This window comes from Cyanistes caeruleus, chromosome 18 (assembly GCF_971803275.1).
Source record: "Cyanistes caeruleus chromosome 18, bCyaCae1.hap1.1, whole genome shotgun sequence".
NCBI classification, from domain to species: Eukaryota; Metazoa; Chordata; class Aves; order Passeriformes; family Paridae; genus Cyanistes; species Cyanistes caeruleus.
The window spans coordinates 883,370-900,732 of NC_141718.1; the positions used below are offsets into that span (position 1 = coordinate 883,370).

At 50.0% G+C, this 17,363-nt stretch overlaps 1 protein-coding gene across 10 annotated transcripts in view; it reads left to right on the top strand.

Moving 5' to 3' along the window:
* Positions 1 to 17,363, top strand: part of TMEM132D (transmembrane protein 132D) — a 224,851-nt gene that overhangs the window by 196,179 nt on the left and 11,309 nt on the right. For 9 of the 10 annotated variants that reach the window (XM_086856464.1, XM_086856461.1, XM_086856468.1 and 6 more), the window contains 4 exons: positions 5,688 to 5,893; positions 6,872 to 7,145; positions 8,599 to 8,790; positions 11,539 to 14,738. In XM_086856464.1, coding sequence (XP_086712590.1) covers positions 5,688 to 5,893; positions 6,872 to 7,145; positions 8,599 to 8,790; positions 11,539 to 12,711 — 1,845 coding nt within the window. In that variant the 3' untranslated portion in view covers positions 12,712 to 14,738. Of the gene's footprint in view, positions 1 to 5,687; positions 5,894 to 6,871; positions 7,146 to 8,598; positions 8,791 to 11,538; positions 14,739 to 14,816; positions 14,936 to 15,153; positions 15,500 to 17,140; positions 17,196 to 17,363 lie in introns of those variants that run through there. The other variant, XR_015277856.1, reaches the window with a different exon arrangement.

Here is a 17,363-nt window from a genome sequence, read left to right on the forward strand (position 1 = left end):
AGCAGAGGCTCCCCCACTCTTCTTCTGACAGCAGTGATTTAGGCAGGGCTCATTATCATAACTTAGGTTACTAAATATCCCCATTTGTGCTGGTAGAGCAAGGGAAATGTGTGCAGTGCTAAACCAGAGGAGATGGCAGGAGCTTGCCCCGGTGGCAGGGCTGTGTTTGAAGCGTGTGCTATGTACAGAGTGCTCGAAGGGGGAAGGATCATTTACAGCAGCATGGATGGGCACAGAGTCACAGACTGACTCCAAAATACAGATTTCTGTGTGGAAATACCACAGGCTTTCCTTCCCAACTGGCCACCCTTGACATGCATAGACCTGAACTGCTCAAAATACATTTTATTTTCAAAGATTTATTAGCTGTGACTTCCTCAGAGTTCCAACCGAATTACTGTTGCAGAAAAGCAGTTCCTGTGAGGCTTTACTGTTATCCCATGGGAATTTAATCATGATAATGAGGTGGGGAAAGGCTGTTAGAGTTATTTCTGAGAGCTAACAGTGAGATGCTGGGCTCCTCTTCTGGGAGTTCCGACGTACATTCCCCTTTCCCTCCTGTTATGTCTTTGGATTCTGCTCAGCCCAGGGCTGACACAGGGTTTATGGGACCAAAGGAATTCCAGCCACACATTCACATCTCCCACAGACAGCCTGCACACCAGGGGAGCAGGAACAGCAGTAAAATCCCTTCAGGAAAGGGATGGGAACAGCGCTCACTGGGTGTGACAGGGCTGGGTGGGATTTGTGAGAGGCTTGACTGCTCCTTCCCACGTTCTGCCTAAAGTCCTGCTGCAGGCCTTCCGAGGGTTGAGTGTGTTCTTCCACAGATAATGAGAAATAAAAGATGAGGAATTAGTAAACAGCTCATTTCTCTGGTTTGTGATCACAGCCCAAGAGCGTACAGAAGGTGGGGAGGACAAGATGATCCCTTTTCAAACAACACAAACAGGCTTTGGAATACACGTAAGGAAGAGGTGCCTTGGAGCAGCAATGCCCTGGCAGTGTTTGTCTGTGCTGGGGTGGCCCAGCAGCCTCCCCTGCAGGGCTGCAGGGATGCAGGGATGCAGGAACACAGGGCTGCAGGGATGCAGGAACACAGGGCTGCAGGGCTGCAGGAACACAGGGATGCAGGGGATGCAGGGATACAGGGATGCAGGAGATACAGGGATGCAGGAGATACAGGGATGCAGGGACACAGGAACACAGGGCTGCAGGGATGCAGGGATGCAGGGACACAGGGCTGCAGAGATACAGGGATGCAGGAGATACAGGGATGCAGGGACACAGGGATGCAGGGATGCAGGGATGCAGGGATGCAGGAGATACAGGGATGCAGGAGATACAGGGATGCAGGGATGCAGGAACACAGGGCTGCAGGGATGCAGGGATGCAGGAGATACAGGGATGCAGGGACACAGGGATGCAGGGATGCAGGGATGCAGGAGATGCAGGGATGCAGGGATGCAGGGATGCAGGAGATGCAGGGACGCAGGGATGCAGGGATGCAGGGATGCAGGGATGCAGGGACGCAGGGATGCAGGAGATGCAGGGATACAGGGCTGCAGGGATGCAGGGACACAGGGATGCAGGAGATACAGGGATGCAGGGATGCAGGGACACAGGGATGCAGGGATACAGGGATGCAGGGATACAGGGATGCAGGGATGCAGGGACACAGGGACACAGGGATACAGGGATGCAGGGACGCAGGAGATGCAGGGATACAGGGCTGCAGGGATGCAGGGACACAGGGATGCAGGAGATGCAGGGCTGCCAGCTGTGCTGTGGGCTCAGTCTGGCACCCAGAGCTGCCCAGCTGTGGGGCTGGACACCACCTGCTCCCAGCGAGGATCACAGCAGTGACTTCAGTCCCTTTTGGGGGTGTGAATTCACTGAGCACCCCTGCAATGTTCCCTCTGCACCTTCTGCAGCGCTGATGATTGCACTCCACACCCTCCTCGCCAGGAGCTGCGTGTTGGGGACGGACACGGTGGCCTTGGGAATGTCACTCGTGAGCCTGTGCTGTGCTGGCAGTGAGGGACAGACCTCTGCCCTCATCAGATCTGTGTGTGTGTGACTCGCAGGAAGCTGTCTTAGCTGTTCACTCATGGAAGAAAAAGAGGGGGACCTGCAGGAGCCAAAAGAAACCCAAAGCACTTTTATAACCTACCAAGTTCATGGCCAAAAAAGCCATTCAAAGCTCAGTCCCTCAAGAGATAAAAGCCCCCTGTACTGAGAGAATTTCTGGAGCGTCTTGTGAACGCTAGGTACAGTCTCCCTTAATTAATGGAAGTTAGCTGAGTGTAGTTGAGTGAAAAGCTCCAGTGACACAAAGCCTAGAAAAGCTTCAGCAAGGGAGAACAGCACCAGAAGGGTTTAATGGCATTATAATGTCCTTGAATTGCAGTGGCCACAACACAGAGATGTATTCCAGCAGTGCATTAGCAGTAAAAGAAAATCTACTCTTTCTCTCTTGAGCCCTTGTCACCTTCACTGAGAGCTAGATCTGCTGTCCCTGAGAAATCAGGGCTCAAAGGCAGGGGAAGGGGAAATGAGAGATGGGAGGGAGTCCCTGGATCTTGGGAAGAAAACAGATTGTTTCCCCCACAAATCACACACCCTGCTCAGTCCCCTTGCGGCTCCTGTTGGGTTTGAGGAGGTGTTGGCTGGCTCTGGGGGTGGCTGCTGCATGGCTGGGGGCTGCACCCTGCAGTGCCTGGCTGCTGGGGCTGGGTCAGACCGAGCTGCGGGCACTGCTGGTCCCCAGGGCCCGTCTGGGGCTCCATGTGCTGCTCTGGGATGAGCACATCCCCTGCCCAGACAGCCCTTCCTCCTGCCCCTCTCCATCCTGCCAGGCCCAGCAAACTCACTGCACGGGACCCCCCTCTGTCCCAGTCAGCAGCAGGGAAATCACCCCCAGGAGAGACCCCAGCCTCGCATTTCCTGCTCCCCCCAGCTCTCCTTCCCCTGTGCTGGAAGATGAACGGCTGGGATGTGCCTGCAGGAGCAGGGGCACGGCCAATCTGTCTATTGATGACCTGTTTGTGAATGTGCTGGCCTGATTTATGAAAATGTCCTGTACTTTGCCCCGTGTTTTGATGTTGCTGGGTTGGGACTGCATGCAAACTGCAGCAGAACAGTGATGCTTATTCATTCAAGCACTGAAGGGCTGGCTGGGAACTCAGTGAGCTCACAGCTGCTGCTGACTGCACTCTCAGCCAGGGAAACAGGCACAAGCAGCTATCCCAAGCCTGGGCATTTCTTTCCTCACCATCAGTTTGTTCTAGAAATCATAATCTTGAAGGCACAAGGTCATGGTATTTATTTAATCATTCATACAGTAGTTTTTTAGGGATGGATTCTTTTCTTTTAACTCTTTCTGTGCAGTAATAATAACAACTTTTCCCTGATAAAGCTGGAATTGAGGTCTCTGCCTGCAAATTTTCTTTCTCTTGTTATTGCTGGAGCATTAATGAATTTAAAATCAGAGAGTCTGATTGCCATCTCTGACCAGCACAATTCAGCAGTCACCTCTGTGGCCTGGGGGAGTCTGGGTTGAGTTCCAGCATTATAGATATTATATATATGATATATTATATATAGATATAATATAGATATATTATACATATACAGTTCCAGCTGTGGCTGAGCTGCTCTTCACGTGTTCACAGACTAATAAATACAACAGCCCCATCAGAAGGCAGTGCTCAGAGAGCAAGAGAGCAGAGCCTTACCCAGGCAGGAGGAGGTTTGGCAGGTGCCCTGGTGAGTGCAGAGCAGGGGACACAGGGGCCACAGGGGCCACAGGGGCCACACAGGGGACACAGGGGGACATGCAGGGTCCTGGCTCTCCGACACCCTGGGGCTGCCCTGCCTTCAGCTTTTGCTGTTTCCTGCCAGGGGCATCAGCTCTTGGAGGCTCTGCCCAGTTCCCTTCTCACCGGTGTCTCAGGGGAAGGAGGGGAGGCAGAAAGCAGCAGACAGAGCTCATCAGCACATGGGAGACTTGGCTGGGGTGAGAACAGCACTTAGAACACAACAAGACAACAGGGACAAGCACAGCAAGCAGCAGATTCCCACTTCCAGAAGCAAGGTGGGAGAAGGAGCAGCTGTGCCAGGCACTGCCTGAAGGGTTTCTCTGCTGGCAGCCCCTGCAGCGAGGGAGCAGCAGCTGGATCCTGCCCTGAGAGCAGGAATCTGGAATGTGCTGTTCCTGCAGCCTGGGAGCAGCTTTGGGGGGCAGAGGATGTACCCAGTGCCAGTCCCCAGCCCTGGCTGTGCTCAGCCCCCTACTCTGAGCTCCTGCCCTCGTGGCTGGGGGGCTTTTGACAGCAGCTGGATTTCCCTGCTGCACAACAATGAGACAGGCTCCTGACAGGAGCTGCTGGGAGCTGGTGTAAAACAGGTTTACAGGAGACAATCCCAAAAGCCATAAATCTGCCTGAAAACAAACTCCTTCCTTTGCTGCCAAAACCTCGAGAGTCTGCCCTTAAAAGCCTTGGCTTGGAAGGGAGGCATTGCAAGAGCCCTGGTCACCTTTCTTGGTGAGTTACCTGGGCTCAGACAATGGTAACAGGATGGAAATGCATCTGTCTGTGAGGGCATTGTTGTTGTTTAAAGATAATAACATTAGGAATGCCAATTATCCTACAGAAGCTGGTGATATTTAAATATGATTTCAATTCATTCAGCCTTTAAACAGGAAAGTAGAAAATGGCATTAAATTTAGAGAAGGATGAGACTATACATTCCAGAGTGAGAAATATTAAATACATTGATGGAATGGAATGGAAGGTCTGGCTGGTAATGGATTGTGAAAAGAGTTCAGGGTTCTAATAGATCATTCCTTCAGATCATCAGCACGGTAAAGTGGTAGTTAATAAATTATTTGACGTGTACATTTACTCATATATTTTAACTAAGTGTAATGAACAGGTTCTGTCAGCTCACCTAGATCCTTGCAGCAACTGCTAAATTGCTTGAGTGAGATTTACTAACTCTCTGCAATATTGATGTCCAGAGCTGCAGGTGATAAATAAAGTGCCACCAGCACTGGCCTGAGCTCGTGCTGCAGTGCTGTGCAGCCCCTGCCAGGCTGGCAGCAGCCCTGGCCACCAGGGAGCTCTTCCCTGGCATCACTTCTGCTTGGCACCAGTCCCTGTGCCGTGGTGGGGCTCTTGAGGAGCTCTGTCCCGTTCTGGGCTGGGTTAGAGAGCTCTGTCCCCTCTCAGTTGTTTCTGTAGCTGTTCTGTGCCTGTGATGGGGCTCTTGAGGAGCTCTGTCCCCTCTCAGCTGTTCCTCCCCAGGGGATGGGGTTCCTTGTGCTGCACACAGCAGAGAGCAGCACTGGGGAGTCTGGCTGAGCTCTCCCTGCCTTTATCCTTTATCCTAGCTCTGTCCTGCTGGGGATTAAGGACCAAGAAAAAGCTGTTCCCTTATCTTAGATTTTACTGGAAGTGTTTATAGCAGGAAAACCAGCCTGTTAAAATGATGCTGAATTATACAGGCTATTAAGGGCACACCAGGCACCTTTCTTGTTATTCCTAGCTGTCCTCTGAACCTGGAGCTAGTATAAACCTAGATCCTTTCTCTTCCTCCCACTCACTTACCCAGCATGTGCTGAACTTTATAATTAGTGAAGACACTCATTAATTTATGTTTTTTTCCCCTTCTCCTTTTTTCAGGTTTCTGACAGATGTGACTATGTCTTTGTCAACGGGAAGGAAATGAAAGGCAAAGTGAATGTCATAGTTAATTTTACTTACCAGCATCTGAGTGCCCCTTTAGAAATGACAGTGTGGATTCCTCGTCTCCCGCTGCAGATAGAGGTCTCTGACACAGAACTAAATCAGATCAAGGGGTGGAGAGTCCCCATCATCTCTAATAAGAGGTAGGTTTCATTAGAGGATGTTCATTCTGGGCTGTGCACTTGCCAGGGACCTGTCAGGGCCAGTGGATCTGAACATGCTCATTTGGCCTTAATGCAATTCTGCTGTAAATTTGAAGGTCACCAGACATTTATTCAATAGGCTCCTGCACTGGACTTGGAAGGGAAATGGAAGCTGCAGGTTGCATGAATCTAGATTGGAAATCAATTTCCTTTTGTAGCACTAATGACTGAGATGGGAAGAGCTAATTGGTCAAGTTAGGCAGGCTCAGCCACGAGGCAGCAAGGAGACATCAGCAAGAGCCAGCCCTGGCAGGGCTGGTCGGTCTCCAGCCTGTTCACAGGTCCTGGCAGCTCACGGGGCCACTGCCAGTGGTCACAGTTAGCACACAGCTGTTCCACACCCCTGCCAGGCTCAGTGGCACTGCTCAGTGTCCCAAAGTCAGGACACAGAGCTTTCAGACACTGTCAGTGCCCGCGGGACAGAGGATGGGTGAAGCAGGGCAGAACTGTCTGCATCTGCTGTCAGTGTCACCAAGAGGAACAAAGTGATAAAGTAGGTACTTGGTATTCCCAGCTGCAAATGAAGACATTCATTACAGGTTTCTGTTAGCATCAAAGACGTTTTGGTGGAGATGTGATTTCAAATCGTACTGTACGGAGAGGGATGTGTGTGTAGGTGCAGAGCAGATTTCCATGGCAACACAAAGATGTTTATGGGAAGATCCAGAAAGAAAAGAAGTGTGAAGGTCCTGAAAGCAAGGACTTGACATGGAAAACAATGGAAGATGTTTGGGGAGGGCAGTGTGGTAGCAGAGCTGGGAGGTCTCAAGCGCTGTGTTAGAGTTATGGAGACGGGAAACAGGGTAAAAGTGGGAGAAGCTGCAGGAAGGCAGGAGCAGGCTGCAGACAGCCCAGCAGCAGCAGCAGCTCTCCTGCTGCAGCTCCCAGCACAGCTGAACGTTTCCCGTTGTTGTGCAGGCCGGCCAGGGACAGCGATGACGAGGACGAGGACGAGCGCAGGGGCAGGGGCTGCACCCTGCAGTACCAGCACGCCATGGTCAGGGTGCTGACCCAGTTCGTGGCCGAGCCCCCCGAGCCTGGGGCTCAGCTCAGCTTCCTGCTGGGCTCCGACTGGCAGCTGGACATCACCGACCTGGTCAGGGACTTCATGCAGGTGGAGGAGCCCAGGATCGCCAGGCTGCAGGATGGGCAGGTCCTGGTTGGGCTGGAGCTCGGAATGACAACCATCCAGGTAGGGCAACGTGTCCCTGTCCTCCCCTGGGTCACCCCTGGGGCTGGGGGAGCCAGCACCGACAGCACCAGCTGCAGCCAGCAGCTTCTGAATGGAACGGAATTGAAGAGAGAAGACATGGAAGGGACGGTTTTCTCTCCTTGTCTGGTGCCCCAAAGTGTAGATGATGGCAGTTTTATTTCATGTAACCCAACCTGAGTATTGGGAGGCTTTTTCTAAGTCTGCTTTTGAACCTGGAGCCAGGATTTGGGTTATCACAAGGCATATGCAGCTGCTGGAACAGCTCAGCCTCCTCCCAGCCTGCACTGACAGAGCAGAGGGTAAAGTGAAAATTAACCAGTGCTGGTTAAGGAAGTGAGACTGAAATGTTAATCCAAATATTAATTAAAAGAAAAGGAAAAGGAGATGGGGAGAGAGATTATTTCAGTGAAACTGAAGTAGAAAACATGTTAACAAACAGTAGAACTGGGAGAAAAATCTCTCTCCAAACAAGCTTATCATCCCAAACTGTCCAAGCAGAACACAACCACCACACCTGTGGATAACGAGGCTGTCAAGGCTGGAGAAATGAGACTTGAGATTTTTGTCTTTCTGCAAAATCTGCAGAGATTTTCTGAATGCCTTTCTAAAGCTCTGTTACTTCCAGTGCTCCAACCAATGCACATAAAACTTTGGAAAGAAAAATCCAAGGGTAAAAAGCTGAGAGCAAGTTGTGTTTAAAGAATATCTCTTATAAGCTGCTTCAAAAATGCTCTGTACCCTGTATGGATCATTAAATTCAACTCGCTTGCTAATGAGCATCTTGGATGTCATGTATCACTGCACTGACCTCTGTGTGTATTTTCTTAACCAAAACAAATCCTCTCTGTCAATTTTGCATTCAGTACCAGGAGAGGTTATTGTAGAAATACATTACCCTTCCTTTCCACAGGATAGAAATAAATACCATTTAGTCAGTGGATTTTATACAAAAATAAAAACTGCATTCTATTTTTGCCACCTCAGAACATGAGGATTAATTGAATACTTATATTTCACATGAAGTTTACATTTACAACTGGTCCTACATGTGAGGCAGGTGTGGTTATTCCATTTACAATTTCCACATCTGAAGCAGATGTGCTGGCACATTGCAGAGGGGAAGGGCACAGCTGATTACAGCAGGTAAAGGTGTTACAAGGCCTCTGTTATTGCACAAGAGTTACAAAATGTGAGGAGCCCTTTTTAATCACAATTTAATAGTGTCTGCTGTGAGAAATTCCTCCCATTAGCATAAACACCCCTCATCTGTGTCCCAGTTCTGTGTGGTTATTTTACGTGTGGTTATTTTACGTGTGGTTATTTTACGTGTGGTTATTTTACGTGTGGTTATTTTACGTGTGGTTATTTTACATGTGGTTATTTTACGTGTGCTGTACAAACAGCTGTCACTAACCTCAGTTTTTCCTTCCAGATACTGTCCCCCCTCTCAGATGCCATCTTGGCTGAGAAGACAGTGACAGTGCTGGACGAGAAGGTGACAATAACTGACCTGGGGGTGCAGCTGGTGACGGGACTGTCGCTGTCCCTGCAGCTCAGCCCGGGGAGCAACAGGGCCATCTTCGCTACGGCAGTGGCACAGGAGCTGCTGCAGTCCCCAAAGCAGGTATGGGCTGGGCTGTGTGCAGGGAGCTGCTCTGGCTCACTGCCTCTGACATTTCCAGCTGCTGCCATCGAGCACACTTTTACTAACAGTGTGCTGATGAAACATTCTGCTTATGGGACTTTCCTGAAGGCCACCAAGGGCTCTAAACAGAAAAACAAAGATCTCACCAAAAGGGCACTGTGTTTTAACAGCCCCAGGCACCAAACAGCCCATAAATAACAGGCAGTGAGGTGTCAGAGTGGAGCAGCAGTGGTGCACACACACACACACACACACACCCCTTTTGTGCCCCATCCAGCACCCCTGGATCCCAGCACATCCTGCCATGTTCAGCCTCCCACCACAGGTATCCAAATCAAGCCTTTAGTGCCACATTTACATCACAAAGTGTCTCGTGTTGTGCCAAACTCTTCTTCCTTTAGTGACTTCCTGTGAGCACTTGAAGAAGTCAGGGAACATCCCTTTCATTCTGATTCATTACTAGAATATGAATCAGCATCACTGACTCATTTCCTGATTCATGATTTCATAAACCATTTTTTTCCCCTTATTACTGTTAGTTCCTTTTTAGGGAGCCAGCAGTTACCAAGGGCTTTTGGACTTTGCCGTGTCCTCATACCTCTGCTTGCTCTTTGTCCTTGTGCTTCTGTACACATTTGAAATTTAAACTTGTTTTTTCAAACCAAATCCATCAGTCTGGGACTTTCATCAAGGATGCACTGGGCTGTTAGCACTTAAGCATGTTCTGAGCTTTAAAGGCAAATGATCATGGCATGCACATTTGAAGTCTGGCCAACTGCTGAGGTACTTTAATTCATCATGGGGTCTTATCCTTGGGATGCAGGATGAGAAATAATGCAGAGCTGCTGTCTTTATAGGGTGATAAAATCAGGCTCTCACAGTGTTCCAGGAGTCAAGAAATGGATGCCAGGCAGGCTGAAGGAAGGCCAGTGAGCTGATCCATGACACGGGAGTTGAACAAAGTGCCCTGAGCCAGGCAGGAGCAGGGTTGGTGCCAGGCAGGAGCAGGGTTGGTGCCAGGCAGGAGCAGGGTTGGTGCCAGGCAGTCCCACTGTGTGCCCAGCTCTGGAATCTCAGTTCCCAGCAGTGGAGTCAGGACAGGTCATTCCTGCATCTTCTCTGGATCCACACAAACCCAGAGAGGGGACTGTGCCCTCCAGCCTGACTCTGTTTGAAAGGCAGCCGGGTCCCTCCATTGCTCAGGACATGATTTCAGAGCACAGTCCCTGTAAGAAAAGCAGTGCAAAGTTATTAAATGATTATGCAGGTTTAAGCAACACAGTGGGAGGATGAGAGCTGATGACATAAATTCTATGCAGCCTTCAAGAAACATCCAAAGATTAATAAACACAAAGCTGGGATTTATGACAGTGTCAGCAAAGTCTTAGGGCTCTGTCCTGAAATACAGACAGAAACAAATCTCCCATTGAAGCAGGGGGAGCTTTGTGGATTTCGGAATCAGGCCAGGAGATTCTGCACCATTCAATCCCAAAGACTGGAAGCTTATTCTCCACGCTCTGCACAGGTGAATGACTTTGTGCTATGAGCAGTTTAGAGGATAACCATGTGTGTTTATTCTCTGTATATGTGTGGAGTTAGAACGTAAATACTGTATGGAAAACTGCTTATTTAAAGAAACAGGACTTTTCACAGTTTTCACAAGTTCATTTGTTGGTTGGGTGTCTGTCTGTCTGTGATCCCAGCTCTGACCAGACAAAGGCTCAGACAGCAGAGACTGCACTGCTGGAGCCAGGTGTGTCTGGTGGGGATGCTCCAGTGCAGGTATCCCAACCAGGACAAGTCCAACCATCAGAAGCAACAATGAGATTCCAGGACAGCAACCTGAATTTTGTCTGTAAATGATCAATTGATGAATACAAAGATTTTTTTTCAGGTGGCACAACAATTTTCAATTGCCATTTGAGAGTCCTTAGAGGACCAGATTTTCAGAAATGGGTGAGCGCATGTTTTCTGAAATTTAAAAATACTTTCAAATGTTTCAAGTGAGAAGCCCAAAGTCAAGGACCCAGAAGTGCTGCAGCATTAGGCACGTTCTCAGTACCCAGGTTGGATTCATTTGCATTTGGTGAAAGCCACCACGCACACTGGAGTACACAATCTGCATTGCTGTGACACAAGATTAAACTTTATTATTGTCTTGCTTTTAATTGCTAACAAGCGTAAAAATTACCCTGGCCATTTCCTAAAGAAGCAACTGATTGTTTTCCTCTGCTTATATGACCTGCTAATGTAATTTGAGGACAGAAATGAAGGAGTGAAGGTATGGAGTCATGTGTGGACCTGTTGGCTGTATTAGCTGTCTTTTAACATGTGCTTTGTGTGATAAGAGGAGACTTTGTATTTTAAGCAGTTTAGAAATAATGTTGGGGTTTTTTTTTAATTTAAATATACAATATTAAATGATCTCAGTCACTGGTAATGCTTCCTGACATGCAATTTATTCTGGTGCTGAAGTGGATTCTGCAGAGCCCAGGGGATACGGCTCCTTTAAGCACCTTTGTGGAAACAAATCTTGTTATCAACGAGTGTTTTAGACTAGTATTGCTCTTCACGTCTTGGCAAGATATGAATTCCACTGCTCTCCCTATTTATTTGTGTTTGATCACTAATGGTGTGTGGATCTGGTGAGGAGGAGGGAACAGAGCAGAACACAGCACGTCTCCCTGGACGATCACTCTGAGTGAGCGTGTGTTTTATATATTACAGGAAGCAGCCATCAGCTGCTGGATCCAGTTCAGTGATGGATCTGTCATGCCCCTGGATATTTATGACTCCAAAGACTTCTCCTTGTCAGCCACCTCCCTGGATGAGAAGGTGGTGTCCATCCACCATGACCCCAAGTTCAAGTGGCCTGTGATTGCTGCTGAGACCGAGGGCCAGGGGACCCTGGTGAAGGTGGAGATGGTGATCAGTGAATCCTGCCAGAAATCCAAAAGGAAGAGCATCCTGGCTGTTGGGAGTGGCAGCATCAAGGTCAAGTTTGGGCAGAGCGACGCCAACCCCAACATCAGTGACAGCAAGCACAGGGGCGCCGGCGTCCACCTGGAAAACCACGGCAGCGACCGGCGCCAAAAAACCAGCTGGCAGGAGAGAGGAGGGGATGGGCAGTACTACAGCTCCTCCATGGGCCACGAGCTGGGCAGGGGCACCACCACCCACAGGTCCATTCTGAGCAGGAAGGAGGACAGGGAGAGCCTCCTGGATGATGACAGCCAGAACCTGCCCATAGACTTCACCAGCTTCCCCGCCCAGGTGGACCTGCCGAGGGACAGCGGGGACTCGGAGGAGAACGAGCTGGTGCAGTCCCCCCGGGGCCTCAGCGACCTGGAGATCGGCATGTACGCCCTGCTGGGCGTCTTCTGCCTCGCCATCCTGGTGTTCCTCATCAACTGCGTCACGTTCGCTCTCAAGTACAGGAACAAACAAGTTCCCTTTGAGGAGCAGGAGGGCATGAGCCACTCTCATGACTGGGTTGGGCTGAGCAACAGGACAGAGCTCCTGGAGAACCACATCAACTTCTCATCCCAGCAGGATGAACGAATCACAGCCATTGACAGGGGAGTGGACTACGAGGAGAGCAAGTATCTGCTCAACACAACTGCCACCACCAATATCAATGGACAATCTTTCAGGTCTCCTGAGTCCCCGTTCAGTGAGGGGAAAGAACAGAAAAGTGAACCAACCACTTCTCCTACCTCTAAGAGGAAACGGGTTAAATTCACCACCTTTACCACCATCTCCTCCGATGATGGGTGTCCAACTGTCAACTCCATCCTGATGAGCAATGAGGATGACATTAAATGGGTCTGCCAGGATATGGACCTGGGGGAGTGCAAAGAGCTTAAAAACTACATGGAGAGATTGCATGAAAATGCGTAATGAGACACAAAAGACTTTTTTTGCTTTGGTTTGTTCGTTTGTTTGTTTTTTCACTCACCTTCTGCCTTTAATTTTGGGTAGTGGGGCAAAATGTTGTATTCTAACAAGAATCAGCTGGTGGATAATAACACAATGGAGCCCCAAGAAGCCACCCAAAAGCAGCTGGGAGAGCAGAGATCCTGGACAGCTCTTAAAATTCAAGTCTTCTCTGTGCTCAGAGATGGAAGTGAGAGATGTGTGTGGTTTTTTGATACACAGTAACATGAAAAAAAAAATTAGAAAAATAATACGGTCTCATTCTCTGTGCTTTCCCAGGAAATCAATAAATATAACAAACTCCAGTACAGTTTGGATATTACAAAGCTCACACAGCTCTACTGTTCCATATTGCAAGCTTTGGTTAAAAAATTGCTCTCAGAATAAATAGATCCATGCAAAGAGCGTGTGGCTCGAGCCGCGTGCAGAGAATATCCATCCAGGAACATTCATTTAAAGCTGACAAAAACCAACAGCGTGAAGGAAGCAGCTCCCAGAGCTGAGGAGTCGTGGGTTTCCAAAGAGTCTGGAGGGGATAAAGGCGTAACTGGGCTGTTTACAAACCAGCATGTTTGCCTCCCAAGCACTGACAGTGGATACACAGATACAGTTCAAACTGAAACTCTCTTTTTAAGTAGATGCCAAGGTAATAAACTTTGCCAGCCAATTTTTGGTATTTCTTAATTTGTAAAATAGGAGAAGATATAATCTATACTCAGAATATCACTCATATTAATGAAGGTCTGTTTTAGAAAGTTTGAGAGAATGAGCTATTTTTAAAAGCCCACTTTATCTGATTGTCCTGTTTTGAATTTGTATTCCCAGCCCTTTCCCTGGAGCTCCCCATCTGGTATCCTGAGGGCACTTCCCAGATCAGTCAGCCTTGGAAGCTGTGGTCCCTTTTCCTTTTCCTTTTCCTTTTCCTTTTCCTTTTCCTTTTCCTTTTCCTTTTCCTTTTCCTTTTCCTTTTCCTTTTCCTTTTCCTTTTCCTTTTCCTTTTCCTTTTCCTTTTCCTTTTCCTTTTCCTTTTCCTTTTCCTTCCCCTTTCCCCTTTCCCCTTTCCCCTTCCCTCCCCTCCTGGCTGCTCCTGCCCAGCCCAGCCCTGCTGGTTCCAGTCTGTCCTGCCTTTCCAGGCTGTCCCTTCCCAAGCTGGCCGGGTCCCTGGGCTCAGAGCCACTTGTGCTGCGCTGGCCACCAGCAGCTGTCCCCTGTCCTGTGCCCAGCTGTCCCCTGCCCCATGCCCTGCTGTCCCCTGTCCTGTGCCCAGCTGTCCCCTGCCCCGTGCCCTGCTGTCCCCTGCCCCATGCCCAGCTGTCCCCTGTCCCGTGCCCTGCTGTCCCCTGCCCCGTGCCCTGCTGTCCCCTGTCCTGTGCCCTGCTGTCCCCTGCCCCATGCCCTGCTGTCCCCTGTCCCGTGCCCAGCTGTCCCCTGCCCCGTGCCCTGCTGTCCCCTGTCCCGTGCCCTGCTCTGGGGGTGCTCAGGTCCCCCCTCCTGGCCCGGCAGGTTCAGAGGTCGCAGGGCAGAGCTGCACCCCCAGCACCGAGCCCTGCACAGCTGAACCCAGCAGATAACACTGCTTTCTCCCAGGGGTGATAATATCTTCTGTTTGCTTCTGATCACAATGTACATACAGTAGGATTTCACTGATCACCCTTCCAGCCCTCAAACCAGGACATTTCTCATGGGGTCCAGCAGCAGCCCCCAAAGGCCAGAGCAAAGTGCCAAAGCACTAACTAAAATCCAGATGGTGGATTTTATATATAAAAATATTTCAAGTTCCCCTTTATTTTCTGGAGTAAGTCCTTGCCCCCTTTTTGTTCAGTCTTCCATCATTAAATCTAGGTTGCTCAGTTCAATACACACCCGCCCTCCCACAAACACTTAGATTGAATCCCTCTATATTTAGAATGTACTGTAGATTGTAAGAATGTAATATATATATATTTATAAACATGCCAACTGTGAATAAAATTTGCATTTTAGTGGCTTCATCTTTTTTCCCTACTCTGAACGCCTCTTTCCTTTCACTGTCAGAGCATTTACCCTGAGAGAGCCTGGCAGCAGTACAGAGATGTGTCCTGTGATGGATCCAGGGAGGCTCATGGCACAATCCACTCACAGAATTTTACACTCTGCAGTGCTGGGGCAGAACATGCAGCACCAACAACGTGTTATGCTGCAAATGTAGGTGCACCAAGCCACCCTTCCAAGATTTGAAACTGTTTGCAATAAATCCACATGCTTTATTTCTAGCCTGAAAGCCCAATACATGAGTTTCTGGGTTTTGGGTTTTCTTCTCTTGGGAAGGTCCACATTCAGCTGAACACCTTGTAAGGCGATTTTAGTGAGTAAATAGAGAAATGTGTCCAATGCTTTGGAGATCAGATGGTCTTTGATTTCTTTCAGCACCTCTGCTCAAGTGTTGATGATCCAGTGCAGGACGAGTGCAGCAGTGCAGCACAAGTGCAGCAGTGCAGGAGAAGTGCAGCAGTGCAGCACAAGTGCAGCAGTGCAGGACAAGTGCAGCAGTTCCAGGACAAGTGCAGCAGTGCAGGATGAGTGCAGCAGTGCAGGACAAGTGCAGCAGTGCAGGATGAGTGCAGCAGTTCCAGCACGAGTGCAGCAGTGCAGGAAAGTGCAGCAGTTCCAGCACGAGTGCAGCAGTTCCAGCATGAGTGCAGCAGTGCAGGACAAGTGCAGCACTGAGGACAGCACAGTGCAGGCTCCAGACAAGCTGTGGCTGAGCTCTCAGGTGAGGGAAGCAGCCTTGGTGCCTTGTGTGCAGCTCTGGGGATATTTTGGGTGCTTTGGTGTCTGCAGGGAGGCAGGCAGGGTGAGGGTGCCCCGGGCACAGCAGAGTGTGAGTGCAGGGCTGCCTGTGCAGGTGTCCCTCGCTGGGAGCAGCAGGTACAGTCAGTGCTGGGTACAGTCGGTGCCAGGAGCAGCAGGTACAGTCGGTGCTGGGTACAGTCGGCGCTGGGTACAGTCGGTGCTGGGAGCAGCAGGTACAGTCAGTGCTGGGTACAGTCGGTGCCAGGAGCAGCAGGTACAGTCGGTGCTGGGTACAGTCGGCGCTGGGTACAGTCGGTGCTGGGAGCAGCAGGTACAGTCAGTGCTGGGTACAGTCGGTGCTGGCACAGTCGGTGCTGGCACAGTCGGTGCTGGGTACAGTCGGTGCTGGCACAGTCGGTGCCGGGTACAGTCGGTGCTGGGTACAGTCGGTGCTGGGTACAGTCGGTGCCGGGTACAGTCGGTGCTGGGTACAGTCGGTGCTGGCACAGTCGGTGCTGGGTACAGTCGGTGCTGGGTACAGTCGGTGCTGGCACAGTCGGTGCTGGCACAGTCAGTGCCGGGTACAGTCGGTGCTGGGTACAGTCGGTGCTGGCACAGTCGGTGCTGGCACAGTCAGTGCTGGGTACAGTCGGTGCCAGGAGCAGCTGGCACAGCTGCCCTGCCACACCCAGCTCCTGCACAGCTGCTCTGGGCAGCAGCAGGCACTGACAGCAGGCACTGACAGCAGGCACTGACAGCAGGCACTGACAGCAGGCACTGACAGCAGGCTCCTGTGCTGGCACAAGGCACAGGGATGCTCTCTGAGGACAAACAGCCTCCAGCTGCAGCACTGAGGATCCTGACACGCAGATCCTGCCTGTGTGCTTGCTCAGGGGTCCCTGTGTGTCCTGCAGCTGGAAATGCCTACCAGCCACAAGGCAGTGCTCCAGATAATGCAAAGGGTCCAGGGTGCTCTTTTCCCGTGGATCTCACGGTGCCTGAGCAAGGTGTGCTCCTTACTGACATGGGGAACCCCAAGCCAGGGGATTTGCCCAGAGTCACTGCAAATCTGTGACAAAACCCCACTGTGCAGGACCCTGAGAGTGAACTGTGGCCACCTGTGTGCAAGCAAACACTCTAATTAATCTGCTAATGGCAGAATAAATCAACTTCCTATAGAGATTTGGGCAGGTATGTATCTGTTGGGAGGGGGTGTTTGTGTGCACTCCCTTTTTGTGCTGCTCAGGGCCCTTTTTTTGTTTCTAAACAAAACCCTCTGCACCTTGGAGCATCCCAGGGGAAGAATTCTGTGTTTCAGATCCCACCTGGCAAACGTGGAGCCTAAATCCTGTTCCCCACCATCAAAGCAGTGATGGTGCTCAGGTGCTGCAAACACACAATGTTTTGCAGCTGTGGCTCCCACTGGCAATCCCTTGAACCTGATAAAGAGCCCTGCTGACAGCAAGCACTCTCCTGTGAGAGTTATTAATTACTTTATTGTTTTCTTCTTTGCAGTTGCCTCTTACTGTCATGTTTGAGTCTTTCTTCCTGTGAGTAGACTGATTGAGGCATGTTTTTTAAAAAAAGAAGAACATTTATCTGATAGTTTGGTTCTTTTTAGGGACTTTATGCATGAATACAACCAGGAGTAGAAACTTGATGGTCCTATAAATCAGGTAAGCTGGTTCTTTACTCTCTTCTTTCATTTTAAAAGCTTCCCCTTCAGCAGAGTTAAATATATGGTGGTTCAGACCCAGCTGCATTAATACACCCATGAATTCAAAGTCTGAGCAGTGCAGCTAAATAATTGGTTTGAAACAAGACTTCTCTGGAGGTAAGTGACT